This window comes from Netta rufina (genome assembly GCF_964035555.1).
Source record: "Netta rufina genome assembly, chromosome: 3".
In the NCBI taxonomy this organism is placed as follows: Eukaryota; Metazoa; Chordata; class Aves; order Anseriformes; family Anatidae; genus Netta; species Netta rufina.
The window spans coordinates 117,788,027-117,808,906 of record NC_140125.1 but is presented as its reverse complement, the minus strand read 5'-3'; the positions used below and the strand labels follow the sequence as shown (position 1 = coordinate 117,808,906).

The window sequence follows — 20,880 nt, the reverse complement described above, 5'->3', positions numbered from 1 at the left end:
GCAAAAGTAACTGAGCACCAAATGGGAAAATATACACTGCTGTAGCACAACCTGTTGAGATGACATTCGATACAATTTTTTATTGATTAATTTTTCTCTCCCCACCTTCATCTGTCCTTCCAGGAATTTACAGAGATGACAACAAGTGTATCTTCAAGCCCTCAGTACAAGGCTACTTGTGCAAACAGGCAGATCATGCACTTGTTGTCCTTGAAAACTTGGACACCACCGTGGTGAACCAGGAGCTGTTCCCAGTGGTAGCAGTGACGGACAACTTTATGGACACCTTCAGTGATGCGTCGTGTTATCCTGCAGAGCATCCTTCTACTTTTTTTTCTGTACTGCCATCCACCAAACTCACCACAGTTTGCTTCCCAGACCTAACACCTCTGATTTTCAGACTCTCCCTCCTTAGTGGCCAGAACTCAACCAGACTGCCCCTGGCTATTTTCTACAATGAACCCCTCAGCCTTCGTGTTTTTGTTCAAGGGAAATACGTTTCTCCAACCCCATCTTCATTCTCACAGAAAGAAGGGGCAGGAGCCAATTACTTCAGCTTTGAGGACAATCTCCTCTATGTTCTTCTCCATGAGAAGGAACCTGTAGAAATAGTTGCTGGCCTTTCCCTTCACATAGCTTTCACTGTGAGTGAGGCCATTGGGGAAGAAGGTGAGGTAAATATAATGCATCAATTAGCTGATTTCTTGCAGGTTGGTCATGACCAAATCAGAGTAGTCCATCACATACCAGGAGGTGAAAGCATGTTGAAGGTCATATCAGACAATGCTAGCAAAAAGAAATATCACTGCCCTAACATGACATTTTGCACGGCCTTTCATAGCCGGTCTGGCTCACAGAAAATGGGGAGAGCACCAGTGAGCACCCGAGCTCTGCAGCCATCTGATGTACCCGGTCCATCAAGAGTGCTGATTATTGAACTTGGTGATCTACCAGGCCACCAAAGAAATGAGTTTCAGCGTACCTTGACAATTGACAGCTTGAAGACTTTAGCAAGAACAATTATAAATGCTCATCAAACCGGAGACCTGGACTTACCAGTTGATACTTTAATGGTGACTCAGCCTGACTTTGTCTCCCCAGGAGGAGATAACAGTAGGTAAGTGGGCTGCTGCAGTGTTGTAACAAAATGTTGATACTGATTAAAGTGGACTGAGACAATTATACCACTTGATCTGTTTAGTAAGATGTGATGTTTTCCATTTTCTGAAATATGGCTATGGCACATTATAAACACATTATAAAATTTCCCTGACAGAGTTGTGGTCAAAGATTAACAGGAGTCCTGATTAGGATCTAGCCAAACTACCATGACATTCTCATGGTGTTCATGGATCTCTATGAGGTGCAGAACTGTCCTTGATATTTTAATCCAGAAGGAGAGTTTCTGTAAATCTGTCTTGAAACTAAAAGCTCTTAACTTCTAAACAATTAAATTTGTGAGTGTTTCTAAACTGATGTAGTGCCAGAGATGTGTTATGGAAGACAGGCTGTTCTCTTAACTAACTTACAGGTCTAAACCTTGATTCATATGCTTTTAACATTTAAAGCCAGAAAGGACCATTTAATCTTCTGCTTCAATCTCCTGCATGATGCAGCCCTCTTCATTCTGATACCCCAGGGCTGACCTTTCCGTTTGGCCAAAAATTCTTCTAAAAAATCACCTGGTCTACAAGATACGAGACCTGGACATATCCAGGGCTATTTAAATGTGTGCCTAGATGTTGAATGCTGTCCCTGTTTTTTGCTGTCACAAATAATAGCCCATTGTTTCTTGTCAAACTCTCTTTCTCTCTTTCTTGCCCTGTCCTTCACTGTTACGTCAGTGACTTGCCAGGCATTGGCTTTTCCTCTTCCTCCAGATACCTCCAGAGTAATCAAATCACTTAGCTGTCTGCTTTTTAATAAATTGAAAGGTTTGAGTTCTGGTGAATGTAAGCTATTTAAATCCTTTTTCTCTTTCTTGCCTTCTCCTTCTCTGTTTTCTGAAGCCTTTTTGAAATGTGGATGTCTGAACAGCCAAGAGTTTTCCTCCATGTCTATGCCATAAGCAAAAATGGTACTAAATCCCATTTTCTACTGGCAGAATTCAGTGATCCCATTAGCCCATTTTTCTACAGGAATAGGAGAGATCATGATCATGTTTGCTCACTGTATTCTCTAATTCTTTTCAATTATAGCTTTTGAGGACCCAATTGACCCAGCAGGTTAACCCAGATCCAAGACACCATGTGGTCTAGGTGCCAATGTTTGACTGTTTCCTCTGTAATTTATCAGCCTGCCAGTCCTTTTGTGCATTGTATGAGCACTGGCTATATATTTGGGGTTTGTTTATTTATTTATTTATTATTTTTATGTAGATAAAACATCAGGACTACATCTGATTTTAACAGAACAATGCAGGACACTCCTGTACTTGAGAATGATTTCCCAATGGGAGCTACCTTTTGAGCTCTGTCAGTTAACTAGTTCTTGGTCAGTTTTGTATGTCCTAATTTTTTATCGATGTTCTGTGTCAAGGCTCAATTTCTGAAGGTCATTTTCTCCTCTTTTACACAGCAACAAGCAACTTTCTCTGTCCTTCCTTCCCCAGTCCTCATCTTGCTCTTTTCAGTCTCTTGCAGCCACTATTTGCAAACCCAGATGGCAGCCCTTATCTACAGAAAGGGCTGTGAGGAACAAGGCTGGGAAGGGAGCAGACAGCAGTGTATTTCAGCCTCAGATCCTGAATCTGTATTAAAAGCATATGGGAAATATGGAAAAGGTAATATCCCATCTGCTTTTAATAGGGGACATGGGATTTGATGCCTGGCAACCTTATTGTGTACTCTCTTGATATTGCATAATGTTATTTTTTGATGTTGTGCACTACTGAGCCTTACCCACGTATAAGCATATTCCATCTATGCAAGAAAGAAATTGGATTTGTCTAAGACTTATTTTCTTTAATTAATATCATATCCTCTAACTTTTTACCACTGACCCCTGTACCATCCTGATGTCTGGTGGCTGCTAGTGGTACAAACTACTACGAACTAATTTTTCTATTACGTGCAGTGTGGCTTATGATAGTAGGGTACCCATAATAAGGCTTGGTGTTCTGGGACCATAAGAATCTTTATTTTGTTTTGGTCTTATTTGTTTTCTTTTTAGGTGGCATCATTTTAAGCACAGGTGGGAGATAATTATTTGCAAGAACAAATTTTAAATTAGGGCCAAACTCAGAAGATTTACAGTACCTTTTATCAGCAGAACTAGCATCGCTATTTCCAGCAAGGTGCTTGTGTGCAGGATATCACAAAACAGGAGAGCAAAAAATGCAGGAAGTTTTTCAGCCTCTTTTAGAAAAATGTTATCTTTTTTATAGTATACCAAAACATGCTGTAGAGTGTGACACATGCAGAACCCCTCATTCAGTGCCCATTAACAATGATCAGAACAAGAGCAGCAACATTAGCTACTCTTTGGGTCATGAGCAAACCACAGATTTTCAGAGTAAGCTCACCACAGCCCTATTAAAGGTCTATAGGTTCTGGAATTCACCAATATAATATAACAGCAGGAAATCAGGGATCATCACTTAGAGAGGAGGATCACTCTTTTGTATGCCAAGAAAATAACCTTGTTGTTGTCTTTTTTCAGGCACAAATGACATTTTCCCTATACCGGGGACTGCCCTTCCAGCTGGCATTTGGGGATGTTGTTCATGTCTGTGCATGCGCTGTGATACCAGTCTAAGCAGCAAAGATCAGGGCAGGTCCCTAGGAAGGAGGATATTTTATTATAGAAGCAAGAACAGGGACAGATTAAAGCCATAGATTCACCATCTCACTAGGGGAAGACCTGGGATGTATATTCAAGAGAAGACGACTAACCACCAAATAGGAGGACCAGCTCAGAGCCCATCCACCCATAGCTACATGGGCTCCTCTGCAGTGTTATTTATTGCTCCCCATCAGTCACAGCTTTTCTGGAATTACTCATAGCTGACATTTCTGATGCAATAAGGCCACAGATAACTTGTGAAATGAAATCAGGGTTTTCCTGTTGGGACATGTAATATCCCCACTGTCTATCTGTCTCTTTAGGCAGTACATGCTAGCACAGGTGAGGATAATGGGGCTGGGATTACAAGTCAGACTAAGTGTACCTGTGTATTTTCCTGTGGAAGGAAAAAAGAAATGTTTTCACCCCTGAGTCGTGCAAAATACAGTTGGGCTCTCAGTTATTCACAGAAGCTGCACTCCTGCAGAGCCACTCTCCCTGCAGTTTCAGGCTTGTGGTCCCTCTTGCTTCGAAATGACAAAAAGATCTTTGATCAGTAGAGGCTGGGTGTCTGTCTTTGCAGCCCAGGACAGTGAGGCTGAACGGAGCCTGGGAAACCTTGATGTGGTCAGGTGAAAGGCAGTAGCTGTGTATCACATCATCAAGGATTTAAAAAAAAAAAAAAAGAAATAAAAAAGATTTGTCTGTTATGATTTTTTTATTATTATTTTTTAAGATTTTAATTTAATTTCTTTCTTATGGTGACTTCAGGTATGGCTCACTGGTTATCCAAGGCAAGAAGGAAGTGATTTTTGTGACTGCTATAGTCTTGCACAGGGGGAAATACGAGGAGACAGGTATCCCATAGCTTTACCTTTCAGTGAATACCTGTGTAAAAACGTATACTGCAATATATTCACAGACAACAATCCCTCTTTTTGCAAAGTTTGCCTGATATCAATATAAATATTGATATATTTAAAAGTAAAAGCACAAGAGGGCACAACAGCAAATATGTGTTTATGCAGGTGTCTTTACACAGAATCAGAAATATAAAGATGGACGGTCCTCCAGAAGCCATTCAGTCATCTCCACACAGTGGAGCAGGGTACCTCATTCATCCCTGATGGACCTTTAACCTGCTATGAACTGAAATTTGCAGGCATTAATCTTCCTTTATTAAGAGTTAGGTTTGGGGTAGCGTGTAAAGGATGTGCGTGTGCAGGAAATGTCGGTGTTTGAGACTCACAGCAAGCAATAAAAGTGAAGCAAATTGTCAAGGAACTGCTCATTCAGACAGCAATACCCATCCTGGGGACTAAATGAGAAGTTAGTACTCATTCCGCATGTCACACGGCATGCACACAGGCAGGCAGTGAGAGGTCCAAACCAGATTAATGCTGACACATCCTGAGCCCGAAGTGCTTGGGCTCGATAACCTTTGCGTGGGCTTTAGGCAGGCTGCTGAGTGTAATTGCACGGGGTTTTGAAAAGGGGAGGCGACCATTTTTTCCTTGTGTAGGGATCCAACTTTTCTTCCTGTGGGTTTAAGCAGGATGCTAAAAGTCTTGACCTCAGAGCTGCAGCTAACGCAGCACTTGAGGCTCTATCGGGGCTTTATCTTCCCCACACAGCTGAAGTGAATTTTCTGTAAACATCCTGGGAATATTCCCAATATTCCCTATTCAGCTGCTCTAATAGCTGAGCCCCCCTTTTGGCCAACATCTCCTATTTAGCAGTCTAGTTAAATTACGGAACACATGAACAAATTTGCAGTGAAACCTTGAAGGTTTCTAATCAGAGGAGTGGGACTCTGTAACAGGCTGTTTATAGGAGCAATGGGATAAGAAACTTAGTGGGATTAAAGTAGAGGTAAATACACATATAAACAGTGTTATTCCATATAAAAAGTAATGATTATAGTGCGCTTAAGGAATTAGGATGAATTTCAGTATTTAGTTCTCAATTCATAATTCTTTTCAAGTGGAGAAACCGAGTGGTTCAAGGATTTCTTATCACAAAGCCTTTTGCTATTTCTTTTCTTGTGGTGACTTTTATTTATTTTTTAGCAGAATATCTAGGAACTAACTGGGCATCAAAACTGAACTACCAGCATATTGGTAGTGTCAGGAAGGCACAGTCGTAGTAGGGATAATGAGTTAAAAATGAAGGGGATCAGCTCAAGAGGTGCTTTTCCCAATTCTGCTTTCTCCCCAGAAGTTGAAAGTGTTGGGATCAGCTCAAGAGCACACCTGATAGTGAGGAGGGTACCCGTCAGCTCTCTTAGGGACTGGAAAGAGACCTGATCCCACATCTGGTGCCCCAGTTCTATCAAGCAAAACCTGCATGGCACATGTCACATTCCTGTCTGTTTTCCCCCTTAGCCATTAATGGGACCTGCAGTAATAACCTGCTCTATTGATGATTCAGATGGTGTGAGTGCATGGCACAGCCACATCCCTGCAGAACCAATCCTTTCCCCATTCTGGCTTATTTAAAACACAGTGTCACCTCTATCAGGATGGGTGGGGTGGTGTGGCATCAGAGCCAGTGTTGGTTCTGAAGTTGGCCTGCTTTGCTGTTTGATTGTGCTCTTGACATCACATGGAGAAGGGACACACATTCTTCCACATACTTTGCTAGCAGGAACCTGGTGAGCTAAGGGTTAAATGGCTTTGGGTGCTGTGTATGTACGGCTGTGTGTACATCTATGTACATATACATATATATATATATATATATATATACACACACCTTAGTTTGGCTGCAGGACCTCACGCCCGCAGGCCACAGTCACATTATCATCTGGAAATTGGATAACGACAGCACAATGACAAATCCAGGTTGCTTGCAATAAGGTGCTAATCCCTTTGCTTTAATATCGGAGCAGCGTGTAATGATGTTTGGACATCACTCCAGTTTACTGACGACCCCACTGGGGCCAGCAATAGAGGCGTACAACTGTCTAACAAGCCATCAGGTGACCGCCGTCGTCAAAGCAACGGACGGTGCAATCTAATCTTCCCTCCATCCCTTCCAGCTCCCAATAAGGGCCGGATTATAGAGGTGGCCCATCAATGCTTGGTAACTCGAATCAATTAACGTTAATTCGCACAATGCTATGATGTATTGTGATCACTTTCATTTCAGAGAAGGGGGAAGGAATTGCTATAATTCACCTAAAATGAGGTTGTCTATGGTGCTGAGGTATTAATTGGGTGTCCATATTAAATGGAAAAGGAGCACGGTAGTGAAGGAAAAGTGGATGAGTGACTCTCTTGGCTGCTATTGACCTATCAGAAGAAGACAGTGCCCTTTTCCTTTGCTTTTATCTATTACAGTTTTCCCTATTGCGTGTCAAGTTGATGTATTATAAAAAATTCATTTGGTGACCTTTCACCCCCCTAGCAGATTAAACAATTTCACTGGGATGGCATCATTAACAGGGCCTTGCATTTAATGATGATTTCTCTAAAAGGCCACGGAGATTCGATTTTAAGCTAACAGATTTATTGCACTATTATAACATATCGTAAAAAGCTGTACCACCTACGGTCTGGTTTTAGGATAGAAACTGTTTAAGAGTTTATGTGGAGCTTAAAGTGGTATTACCTTGGGATACGCAGCAGCGGCAAGGCTCTGACCTCCGGCGTGATGCTGTTTACATTTAATAAAAGATGTTCCTCCGACAGTAAACTTTGGGAGTGTGTTATGGAAGAGGTTAGCTCCTTGCCACTAGCAGGCAGAATTGTAAGTACAGGTATTTCCACCCATTTCCAGCAATTAACAGAAGTTGCTAATGAATTCGGAGTATGTTTCTCTCCTATTTGATGGACTGGGTCTGTTCCTCTGGTTCTGAAGGCACCTGGTGATCCCAGCTCACCCTCAAATGGATCCAGTAAGGCCCTCCAGTCTGCCTTTAATTTATTTTTTTTTTTAGGGCTTCTTATCACTGCAGCACACATCCTGCCATCTGCCTCCACCAGGCAGCTGCTCGCCCACAGCCTTTTGGTGCCACTGGGATTATAAAGTGTAAATGAAGGCTGTCTGAGCAGTGGGGGAAGCGTGGTCTTATGGGTGAGACATGTCTGGGTGTTCCTGGGCAGCTGTGTTCATGCTCTCTGACTGCTCCTTTGTGAATAGGGACAGAAATTCCTGAAAGGTAGGTTGGGAATCATTTGATGCTTAGATAGCCTCTGGTGCAGATCCAACAGTTAGCAAATGGAGTTCTGATAGTGGCAGTGCCCCACCAGACTAATGGCAGAAGAAGTTGGTCAAAAAAAAAAAAAAAAAAAAAGGTTTTAATTAATGAATGCTTATAGAGACACCTTAGAACTCTTTTCCAGACCTTTTTCAGTCTAACCAACTTACACGATGTTTTCATCTGCCACAAAACGTCCAGATTCTACCTAAGACATCTTTGCTTTATGAAGGGAACCCCTACAAATGATTAGATAAAAAGCACATCCCTCTTACCCAGCCTTGCTCACAGAGCATAATGCAGTTCCTCTTTCCTTACCTGAGTTCACCGTCAGCTTAGGCCCCCTTGATATGTCTCCACATTATTAGATCTTCTCGTTAGCTCCCTGCCATCATGGCATCTGACCTCAAGGGCAATGGACGTGGGGCTTCTTTCAAAGCTTTCCGCTGGCTCTGACAGCCTGGAATATGCATGGTGGTGCCCAGATTTCTGAATTTTGGTCTTGTTGGCTCAGCCTACATGCAACCAGTAATGTCTGGCACCATGAGTCCTGTTCGGTCCGTTAGCCCCTTGCTCATAAGCAGAGTTGATCATTACTACTTTTTTATTGTTTCTTTGTTAGGGAAAGCTGAAGCCTGCTTTCCACTGGGGTTTATTTCCTTTAGCTTTGATTTCTCTCTATAACGTGTGAAAACATTGGGCTCTGAGGAAAGATATCATCCAGCAGGGAGGGCACAGGCATCTGATGTGTGACCAACCTCATCACCACACGATGGCAGAGTCCACTTCTCACCCCCAAATGCCAAAATCCTTACATCCCTGCCAGTGAATCCGTGCCTACTTGGCCTTACAGAAGTCCGTCTCTTGTCTTCATTACAGCAGCTTCCTTGTGCCTGTGTTTTCTTCATCAGCTTCTCAAGAGCAAAACAAACACCTCTTTGGCTTTACCACATGATGCATGTTGACATATTATTGGCACCCCAGATTCTTCCCAGTCTTCTTCCCCTTCTAAGGCTATGCTGACACCACAACTCTAGCATTGCAGATATATCCAGACAGCAGTTCAGTTCATTGGCTATGTTTATTCATAAATTAAAAATGCCAGGCATTGTTCTTTGGCACCAAGTCCTGCTGATCAGGTACATCAGCCTATGTCCATAAAATCAAATTCTCTCACACACCACTTCAGGGAGTCCTTGTTCAAACTACCTAGCGAGAATAGTCTCTGGCTGTATTAGCTCCCAGACCACCTGGGAATCATCCTGGCCTTTCCTGTTGGGCCTGATCCAGAGCTTTTGATGGATCCTCAGCCCATCATGCCTTGATACCTGCTGTAGATCCTCTAATTTCTGTGACCTCTACCTTCCTTGCTACCAAAAGCAGACACTTGCTTTCCTACAGAGCCTCAGCATCTTCTGCAGATCTTAGCCCGGTTGGTGAAACCCCTGGGAGCCTGCCCCTGCTGCCCCTGCTGACAAGCAGAGCCTGCTTGCCTGCTGTGGCCACCTTTAGAGCTGCAAGCTACTGAGCAACTGAGCTGCTCCCCACCGAGCTCTGCCAGCAGGGAATTGCAGATCAGCCCCGCTCCTTCCCAGCACGAGGCTTGAGGGGAGTGACAAAGCAGCATGCTTCTTGTGCCCATCAGGAGAAAGGCCAGTTGCCTCACTTCACCTTTGCTAGGGCACAGGCATGCTTGCCTGTTCCCACCTCCCAGTGGCAGAGCTGTGCCAGGAAAGCCTATTTTCCTCGCAGCAGAAATCGTCAGGGAAGCAGCAGGGTGCTCCTCTCTTCCACACCGATACTCACTTGCAGCAGCGTGACTTGCTGAATGCAGGGCTTGCACCCTCAGGCAGGGGCTTCCTCGCAGCAAGACTCCAGTTGGACCATGTGGAACATAAACACCACGGTCTGTGCTGCGTTAGCTGGATTCAAATCACCTGCAAACAAACTTTTTTTTTTTTTTTTAACCACATCTGTATGATTTTTTTTTTTACTTGCTCTAGAGGGTGGGAAAGTCTAATTCCTACAACCAGATTTTGCAGCGGGCTTCCTTTAAGTACAAGATGAGCACTATTTTCCTATGTAGGGCCTGGGGTGTGGAGTCAGGGCATTTCATGCCAACTTTTTTTTTCCTGTTTGTTGGCAGTTTTAAAGAAGCTGGAGAGAGAAAAGTTGAGTTTTGGCTTACAGATGCCATGCCAAGATTCACCTGAACTTGTCTGGGCTCAGGTGGAGCCAGAGAACTCACAGAAAGTGCCAATCTCTGTCCTATAATCACAAGTGGCTTGGGATGTTATACCTGGAGTGAGTTTAAGTCAAAATGCTGAACACACATTTATGAAGGAGGTAGAAAAGAACACAGATGAGTATTGGTGCCTTTGACATAAATTTCTGATATATCATTGCCTTTCTGAATTCCATGCTGACAAAAAGGGAAAAACAACGAAGCTGAATGGCTGAATGTTTTTCTTTATATACTTGAGACTTCAGATATCCTTATATCTTTATTTGGTCTTCCCAGTGTCCGTTTTTCAGGCCAATATTTTCCATCAGCTGCAGTATAAGCAATTTCAGCTTTGTAATGCATAGTAGTGCCCTTCCTCCCCCATCAAAATCTGAGTTAAACCCAAGGAAATTGATGTTCTGTGTATCTTCTGTTTGTAAACACCTTTGAGCAAACACTAGAGATGAATGAATACCTTTCCTACTTTCAAGACAATATCAAACCCCCAGTTGCTTCACTGCAATTGCAGATTAGAAGCATATATACATATACACATATATATGTAAAAGAGATACTAAATGACACAAAGCACTAGGAGAGGGAATGAAATGATTTAGGCTCAGAATAAAATGTTGATTCTGTATTCAAATGCAAAAGCCCTCTCCAAGGATGCTCTAATTTAAATTTCAGTCTTGAAAAAGCAATGTCTTTCAATGGGGTGTCTGTATACTGCTATATATAGGCATGCAGACTTCGCAGATAACTGAGAGGTAGCACAGGGATGATGGGATGAAGAAATGCATTAAAGCCCTGCCCTGTTAGTGCTGTGCTTGTGTAGAGGAACTGAAACTTTGTTTTTAGAGGAGATCAGAGATATTCACTGTAATTCATCTTTCTGCTGGACAGGAAGCATTTGCTGCCTCCACCATTATCAGTGCTTCGGAATGGAGACTTTGGGGGCCAAGGTATTGGATTACTGAATCCATAAAATCCTTGTCTATCACATAAGAAGCCATTTATTTATTTTTTTTTTCATTTCTCAGTTTCCTATTTGTAAACTGGGGATAGGAACAAAGAGATCTTTTATTAGTTTTATATTGTTGTCTCCTTGGAGTGATGCCTGTTTCACATTTTCATACATGCCGCTTTCATGCAAGGAATCAAAGTGCCACCATAAGGTAAATTAGTAATTGTTTGGCATAGTACTCCTTGCTACTCACAGCAGACACTGAGCATTGCTGCTTGCATTAGAGAGGTAGAAAATCCCATGAACAGAAAGTAAAGCGTAATTCCTAGGCATAGGTAAGGTGTGAATTACCTCTGGGATTAGCACTGGGTGTTTTCGCAGTACTAATTTCTATTTATTTATTTATTTGTTTGTTTACATTCCTTTGCATGTGGAAAAAAAAATGGAAGCAGACAACACCCAGGAACATGGTTGTATGTGAGGCCCTATAACATCTCTGTTCGGGTGCAGCCCTCAGATGGAGAAATTGGAAAGCAGCTTCCCGTACAGCCACAAATCATTTTCCTGGATAAGAAGGTAGGATTTGCCCCTCTGTGGATGGAGATTTGTATTACTCTTGTACAATTTTGTCATCTCTTAGCAAAATCCAAAAGCTATGAGACTGACCTAAATATAGGTCATAGGATAGTTTCCGCAAATAAATATGGTAAACAAGGTAAGGGATAGGTCTCTAAACGAGCAGTCATGGGTATTTTGGGAACATCTTCCCAGATGGACTCTATTCATATTTTTCAGCTTTTTTCCCACAAGGGTTGGATTTGTGCTGTAGAATTGATTGTGTGATTGAATTTTCTGATCAGTTATTGTTGAATTTTCTGATTTCTGCTCCTGAAGCTTAGAAGATAACATCGAGGAATGAGGGAACAACAACACATTCATGAAGGCTGGCAAAGACAGGGTATAATGGAGTATCCTGGTCTGCCTAAGCAAGCCTGCACCATGCAGAGCAGTGCTGTGCAGAGAACACTATGTTTAAAACATGCTTGGACATCTGTGTGATGTGGTTTAGCACTGCCAGAGACACCAACAAAAGTCTTGGAAACAGTAGACCAAGTCCAATGAGTCCTAGTGAGCTGCTGGACCAGGTTCAGTCCCAGAGTCAGGTGAAATCTGCATAGCATGGTTTCATGATATGCTTCTGTTTCCAGTATATTTTGATGGTCCTTTTGCTCTTTTTCAGTTGTTTTCTATTGTGTATTCATCCTCACTGTGATGGATAGTCAAAAGTATACCCACAAAGTAAATATACCTGCGTATGACATTTTTACAGTGGTGACCCTGAAGTGTAGTGTCAAATACAAGCTTGGGTAGCTTTGTGGAAATTATTTCTGGATGCAAAGTTATATTACGGTAAAGGCAGTTCTGGATACCCATTAACCATGAGGTTTTACATCTGTGAGGCACAAGACTTTCAGCTTCTTTCTATTTATGCTCAGTTCTTTGCAAATAGTTGGCTTGCGCTTTGGGCTGTGGAATATGTTACTTGGCCTACAGTTCCTGTATAAATCTAAGAGTTTTCTACTAGCAAAGCATCAGATCTTCGGACTCAGATGGATGTCAGACATCATTGGCTATCTGAAATGGCATACAAATATCTGCCTACATCTGGGCAATTGGATCCTCCCCTGAATTTCAGAACCTTCTTCATACATGTTTTTTTGCAAGACTTGAGAACTAAAAAGTCCCTCAAAAATATTTATATATATATATGTATATGAAAACTAATATTTTTGCATGGATCTAGATCTATGTGATCTATCCTCCCCACTGATTACGGATTAATAATTTAGGTATAACAAGTAGTTTCTTTCATTGAGCATATATCCTCACCCTCACTAAATAGACATAATTTACTCAGTTTCCTTGAATTGGCAGAGTCTCTATCCTTGGAGATATTCAAAAGGATATAATTCTGGGTAACCTGCTTCAAGTAGCCCTGCTTGAGTGGGGAGGGTGGGCCAGATGACCTCCAGAGGTCTTTTCCAATCTCTACCATGTTGAGATTCTGTGACCCTGTGAAATTAGATGCTATGATGATGTCAAAATTCACTACTTCTCTTAGATGGTGTGAACGTGATCCTAGTTACTTGCAGTGAAGCAGCAAAACCCATGCCAGACTATTGGAACAGACTGGTTTCCAGAACTGGTTCCTCCTGAGTTTAATGCCATAGTGAGTTATGGTGAGGTGTTTGGCATTGTTTGTAACACATAGGGTGTAGATCCACACTTCCCTCCTTTTGGGCATTAATAAATTACTAAAATTATTAAAGCCATCAGAACTTTCTTCCCTCTTGGTTTGGAGAAAAGATCTTAATCCTGCTATTTTGTTATTCTTCCCAGGGTCGAAGGGTTGAAGAACTGGGACCTCCCTCAGAACCCTGGGTTGTATCAGCTCACCTCAAGGGCTCCTCCGAGGCTGTGCTAAAAGGTTTGGAAATGTTTTCTTACAGCAAGAGTTATGGCAAAGCAACTGTGGGAAATGATGGTGATAAATTTATGGTGAAATTCTTGCAGAAAATGATTGGGTTTCAAAGTTAGTCTTTGCACCAAAAAAAAAAAGAAAGAATGTTATATTGAAGTTTGAGGAACTTGGTGGTTGTATCCTAGAGAAAAAGAAGATTATACAAAGTGTTTTTGTACTCTGGTAGCTTGAAGGGAGTATATCTAGTAGTTTATCTTGAAAAGATGCGTCTCAGATCAAAAAAGAAAAGACTGGAGAATTAGAAATCCCAATACCTGATTTTCAGCTAATGTTAATTAGGGTAATTTCCTTAGAGTCAATGACAATCTGTTTGTCCCAGCAAATGATCAGGCCAAGTACAGACAGAAACAACTGACTATTGTTTTTAATTAGCATACTTCAATGTGAAAATGTTTTTCATGAGGGATTTAAATGTTTCCCTTCTGGTCCTCATTTATCAGAAGACCTGAACTCATGATTAACTCTAAGCATGTGAGTATTTCCCTTGAGGTTATTGAGACTATGAACATGCTTAGATATAGATCGTTGTTTAAGTATAGCACTGAACTGAAAACCTGTGGATGATCATATGCTTGTAAACTAGAAAATGGAAATGAAATTGATTATAGAGCATCATAATGTTAATTACTAAAGTCTTAAAATGTAAGCAAGCAGTGCACACTCTCAAAAGTGAGCTTTCCTAATGTAGGTAAAGCGTTTTGTTTGCAATAAGGTCATTTGTGTGTTAACTTTGATTGAAAAGTTCACATTTGGAGAAGCTAAGTGGCACTCATAGTGTAGGTCAGAGCTTCTCATCCTTTGGGTCCAGTTCATGTTTCTGTTAATATGAAGTTCTTCGTACCTCATCACAGCTCCAGGTTTACAGATTAGAAAGTCCTTTGGTCTTTTCTGTTGTTGTTCATGCCTTCTCAGGGAGGTATGCCTCAGAGGTTTAGGAGTTTGAGTCTGGATGGGACACGAATTATTGACTCAGCTAGTGGTGCTAGTGGAAGGAAGGAAGGAAGGAAGGAAGGAAGGAAGGAAGGAAGGAAGGAAGGAAGGAAGGAAGGAAGGAAGGAAGGAAGGAAGGAAGGAAGGAAGGAAGGAAGGAAGGAAGAAAGAAGGGAGGAAAAGGAGGGAGGGAGGGAGGGAGGGAGGGAGGGAGGGAGGGAGGGAGGAAGGAAGGAAGGAAGGAAGGAAGGAAGGAAGGAAGGAAGGAAGGAAGGAAGGAAGGAAGGAAGGAAGGAAGGAAGGAAGGAAGGAAGGAAGGAAGGAAACATTGGAAAAGAGATAAGGCATGGAAAAGAGACATGGAATGAGAGACAATACAGAGTGAGAGAAATAGAAAGAAAAGTCACTGCAGAGAAATGCAATTCACATTCTTTAAAAGATACATGTATCAAATTAATAGTCAATAAACTCCAGCAAAGAATGAAGTGCGTAGTACAGATGTTCTGCATGTAATAGTTTTCTGCAGTTTTTCCTTTGACAAACGTCCTTATTGTACTCGTCTTTTGAAGCATATGAAAGCAGCATTTAATCGAAATGGGTCCCGTCTAGCACACTGAGGCTGCTTCATCTGACAGCAGCCAAACTGCCTCATGGAAAGTAGTTTAGCTCCAAATTAGCTTGCTTCTGCGTTAAATACCAGCTTGCCTGAGAGATCTTTGTGAAGACTCACATATATAATATTCTGAGCTTTGAAGCATATGTGCCCGAAAGCTGAGATAGTCTCTGTTGAGGAGTACAGTACAGTACTCCAGGCTTCGTCATAGACTAGAAGTGGTAATTATGAAATATTTGAACGCAGCAGACAAGACCCTCTATAAAAGTGGTGGTGCTACAGTGAGCATCAGAGACAAGAAAAGTGTTGGTAGTCCAGGCAGGTAGTACCATAAAGAGGGTTGTATGTGGCATAGGTAAATAGAAGAGCCAAGATCAGGATGGAGCAATTAGAGAAATCTAGATTCCCATGTTTCCTTCAGGTCTTTTCACAGAATAAATTACCGATTATTTATATATGACAGCTGTTCTCGGAGACTCACATTGTAATTATGGGTTTAGTGTGCTAGACACTGTACACAAATGGAGAAATATGTACACAAAACTAACTGGGATATTAATATATTAAATAGTACTGGGTCATAGGGAGGGGAAGCTTTATCATTTCTGTTGCTAAATCATTAAAATGTGGCTTGCTTTTGCCTAAAGACTCCTCTCTGGCAATCGCTGGTCAAGCTTCAGAAGTCAGTATAGCAAATAAAAAAACTCAGTAGGCAGTTTGCATGCCTCATCTCTGTTTGGAGGCTATAAGAGTTCCAGAACAGAAGTTTGGCCAGGACATGCTAGTTCTTCAGTGCCACAGAACAGATCCTGGCACTGTTTAGTTCTTGGGGTATAGGCGTAGACACTAAGTGTGGGAGAGAAACAGAGGCAGGACTGGAGAAATTGTTTTCTGTGGATCACTCTACAGACCACCAGTAGTGATGCTTTAGTGCTAAGTTAACTGTGTAATAGGAGAAGATCTTTCATTTTTCCTTCAAATGTGAAGATACAGGTCAAGGTGGGGGAACACAGTGCTATGGTCACAATTACAGATTTCTTCTTCAGGCCACTCTCCTTCTTGTAGGAGGCATCTCTGAAATAAATGCCATTCATTTTCTCTGTGCTTCCAAGACCATTTGGACACTTCTCCTAGGTTTCATAGCCCAAATTGAACACTAGCGGTCAGCCCAGTAGGGATTGATGACCATCTCTGAAGCACTGAGCTGATGGGACAAAGGTCTGAGGGCCAGGGAAGTAAAGGAATGCCGTACTTTTCCTTACAAGTCTCTACGTACATTTGACATGCAAAGAAGCTTCCAAATATTCATAGCAGATATCCTTGACATTTCACAAATTTATGTCAATAAAATCCTTAATAAAAGTACATCAGGAAAATTCAGCTCATCTAGAGCTGGGTATCATAGCAAGCTCTGGGAACAGAAGAGGGTAGGTGGTGTAAGATATACATTGTTATGGGAAAAACTCTTGCAGTCCAGTTTACCATCAAAAGCCCTGTCCCCACCTGATGAGCACTCCCAAGAATTTGTGATCGTAAGGTGTCGCAAAGTTTGCTGCTTCTCCATGTTGTTCAATATCCTGGGTGTGCTCATGGAAGAGTATAAATGTGTTCCTCACATTCAGTCTTTACGTACCTTCACCTGTTCTGCTTAACAGCAATAAAATGTCAAACCACCTGCTTTGCAAAGCAAATGGTTATTACATGTTGTCTCTGAGAAAGCAAAAGTCCGTGTTTGTGATCACTGGATTGAGTCCAGAATCTTAAGGAAGTTCTGACTTCTCACCCCCACCTGAACTAACATTTTGAAATTTGTCAGTCTTTAGGAGTTTACCCTTCTCACTCCAAGAGCCTGAATGAAGCCCAGGCCTGCTCAACATTACTCAAGGGCCAGAACTTGGCTGGTACTCAAAGATACATACAATAAAATGGAGATCCAGTTGCAAAGTAAATTATATTTTTTTTAAAAAAAGAGCCTACAAAAATAAAAACCAAAGCATGTGTAAATGCCGGGTCAGAATGCATTCCCTTGTAGCTTAGAACAAGAGGTAAAGGGATGAAGAATTTCCCTCCTGGGTTTCATTTTAATGCTTCCCATGGAGATTTCCCCTGTGAGGTTTCCAGTTAAAAGTCTCTTGTGTGTGATAACAGGGTCATCACCACAGACATTCTTCATTGTTCAAATCCTTTTCAAAGCTTCTGACAGGGTTGGAGGAAAGCTCAAAATGCTTTAACAGCATGTCAGGGTCCATATGATGAGGTGAAATATCTACAGTTAAGAAAAGGGTTAAAACAATCAACTATTTCCCTTGTCTGCTGTGGCTGGTTCTTTGAGACCATCCCTTTAGCACAAAAATACTTAGTCATTAATACTCTCCTGATACTGGTGATGTAATGTCACAGAATTAATTCAAAACACAGAAGTTAAATTAAAAAGATGAGCAAGTGGAACTTTTGAACATGTCTACATAGCTCCCATTACTTCTTGATTGCCTTAGTGTTTGTATTCAGATTACACTGCCATGATATGGACGTGCACAGAGTTTATCACAAGGAGCTCAATGACCCAAGGTTCACAAGGTAACTCCAGGAGGATTAGGTGCCCAAATACCTCTGAAGACCTTGCTCTATACGAAATTTCTGGGATGAGACAAAAAGTTTACAATTAGGAAGGACAGTGAGGTCAGATTTTCCCAAGTCCTCTTCAAGTTACAAGGACTCTCCTGGTTTGCTCTTTTTTTTTTTTTTTTCTTTTTTTCTTTTTTTCTTTTTTTTTTTTTTTTTTCCTGAGTTACTAAGTCATGCTTGCCTGGAAGTTGTTAACTGCAATTAATTTTTTTGTATTGCTATGCAGGGCTCACTGAAGTGCAGGTCATAGATGGATGTGCAAGCTTTTCCAGTCTGGCTGTGTCTAGCTCAGGCACAAACTGGAACCTTGTATTTACTGTCACATCACCACCAGGTAGGATCCATTTTTTGTTTGTTGATTTTGTAAATGAGCTCAAAACAGTACAGGTGATCTGAATTTATAAAAAGGGAAGTAATCTTTGCTTGCATGAGGTGAGCAATGCAAAACCTCTGAACAGCCAGATTTTTGCTACATGTCCAAGCTGGTATCCTCCAAGCAGCAAGTGAGCTGGGTAAGTACCGTACTGTTCATTTAAGATGCCCAAAATGAAGATGAGTTAGAAGAGAGAACTATTACTACAGAGAGGTATCTCTTTTTCTTGGATTCCCTAACCATGAACTTTCCTACAGTAATTGGGTACATAGGCAAGTTAAGCAGCCAGAGCAAGCTTTTTTTCCTGTAAATGGAGTCTCCTTTTCTCTGCCTGTTCTCTGTAATTTTCCATCTATGCTCCCAGTCAGTTTTTGTACTGCTTTTCACCCACCGTTTGGCTGCACCTGGCCATCTTTATGGGTGCAGCAGGTTATTCACACTCAGAGCATGCCTCCAGGACTGGGCTCTGCTCAGGGTATCCCTGACAGTTTACAGATGTGACATCAGGACCTCTTGAGCCACCATAACACTGAAGGGGCAGATGTGGTTATACCTCCTAAGAAATACAAGCTGAGGGGGATGTTGGCATCTTGGGCAATACCTGAACTCCAGCTGTTAAAGGCCTCAGGGCATCTGCATGAAACAAGCACCTGCACAACTGTTTGGGGGCCTGAATTTATCTACAAATCTGTCTCTGAATGTATATAAGGGTCAAAGTGCTGATTACCTGTCAAGTCATTGAGAAGCAGGAATGTGCTCTCTGGCATGTAGTTCAAAAACAAATTAAGGTATAGGTGTTGTAAGCCCATGCGTAAAGTTTCTGTTCTGGTATTACATACATATATATATATAAAAGTATAACCTGAGACCTACCGGGTAGAAAGAAACCTAGAGGGATGGATAAAATTTCTCCAGGAGAGGTGAGGAGGTGTGTGTGCCACTGCATACAGACCTGATGAGGCCTTGAAATACTAAGATAATTTTGTTTACCTATATTCAGAAATCATCTCAAAAAGAATAGGTACAGAGAAGAATGAAGGTAGGAATCAGGATTTTTTAATGAGAAAATTCAAATATAGTATAGCTTGGTTAAGCTAGAAAAAAAATAAAAGGGCAAGTACATCAGATGGTTGAAGTAACCAAGTGGAAGTGACTAATGAAAAAATCTGAAAAAAAAGTAGAATATCACTAACATTTAGAGTGCATTGTTCTGAACAGCCTATCTTAATAGATAGGAATAGCTTAGAAATATTCTTAGGAATAGATCAATTGCTTTTAGGTGGAGCTTGATATGCTTATAGATGGTAATGTGTAACACAGTACGGATTTATAACACAAGAAATCCTTTCTTATCCTGGGATTAAATTAAGATCCAGATATTTTATTTTAGAAACCTTTGCTCCTCCCAGTCACAAGTGGCTAATCAACACTGAGTGCTTCCCATGGCTTTGCAAAGGGAGAATTGTGGTGCAGGGAATACTCGGAGGTGGGCCTTTTGAGGGGGAACATATGTCTACTTTGGGGTGGATGCTGCCGAACACCCACGGCTCCCATTGCCTTCACTTCAGTGAGAGCAGATGGAAAGTCAGCACCTCACAGGATCAGACTCTTTAGTGGAAAGTGCAGCTTAATGAAATGTCTTTTGAAAGCTATTTCAGGGGAGTCACAAAATCTTCTCTCCTCTGAACAAAGGTCAAATAGAGATCCCTTTATGAAACATTTAGTCAGTCAGAGTGTTGCAAAGAGGTGTTTAAAGCCAGCAATGCATACAGCTGCTGAATCTGTGTAGGTATCGCCTATGTAAATCAGAGCGTTGTACACTTTTAATATCAGTTGTAAAAGTATACAGCAAACAAGCAATCCCCTTTGCTCATTTGTAATGGGGAACCATGCTGGAGTCAGAATAAAGACTTTTATACTTTGATTATCATTTGAGACAAACAAACAAAAATTAAACAATCAAACAATAGAAGTTTGGGACACATTTTCATGAACAGCTTTCTGGCATAGTTATTCAGGCTCATGCAATTTTGAGACAGCACAGAAGATGCCGATGATGCTGAATGCAATAATCCCAAGTGGCTTAGTGGTAGTTCCTGGGGAGAGAGGGCTATTCATAGCACTGCTGCATAGTCTTGCTCCTCATTTTGCAGTAATATTCACTTAACTGATATGGATCCCAGTGGGCTTGATCCATCCACTTTCTATTTAAACCAACAGCAGTCTACTTGCAGACTATTAGTGTGAAATGCAACCTTTAAGAACCTGTCTGTGTGGTGTCCTTGATACCTGTGAGATTGCTTCTTTCCTCTCAATTGAAGCTCATATATGATTGTATCTGCAGGCAAATTTTTTCCAATTGGAACATGCTTTTCACATTGTTCTGATGAAGCTCTGCTTTGTTCGGGTGGACAATATTGACACAAAGCTAATTAGTTTCATATAAAAGTACTTACAGTACTTACCCTAGTCTGCAAACCTTCATCTGACAGTGCTTCTCATTTTTTTTAATGAATTGATGAAAAAGGTTTTAAGACTTTTATTAAAATTGGAACTCAAACAAGTAAAAAAATATATGCCCATTGAAATGATTAAAATTGTGAGGTTTGGACTGATAATGAG

The 20,880-nt window shown here is 41.4% G+C and overlaps 1 protein-coding gene across 1 annotated transcript in view; it reads left to right on the top strand.

Annotated features, from left to right (window-relative positions):
* Positions 1 to 20,880, top strand: part of PKHD1 (PKHD1 ciliary IPT domain containing fibrocystin/polyductin) — a gene marked incomplete at both ends in the record, with an annotated part of 259,585 nt that overhangs the window by 231,408 nt on the left and 7,297 nt on the right. The window contains 4 exon segments of the mRNA XM_084284494.1: positions 124 to 1,117; positions 11,625 to 11,751; positions 13,576 to 13,663; positions 18,112 to 18,219. Of these exon segments, the coding sequence (XP_084140620.1) occupies positions 124 to 1,117; positions 11,625 to 11,751; positions 13,576 to 13,663; positions 18,112 to 18,219 (1,317 nt within the window).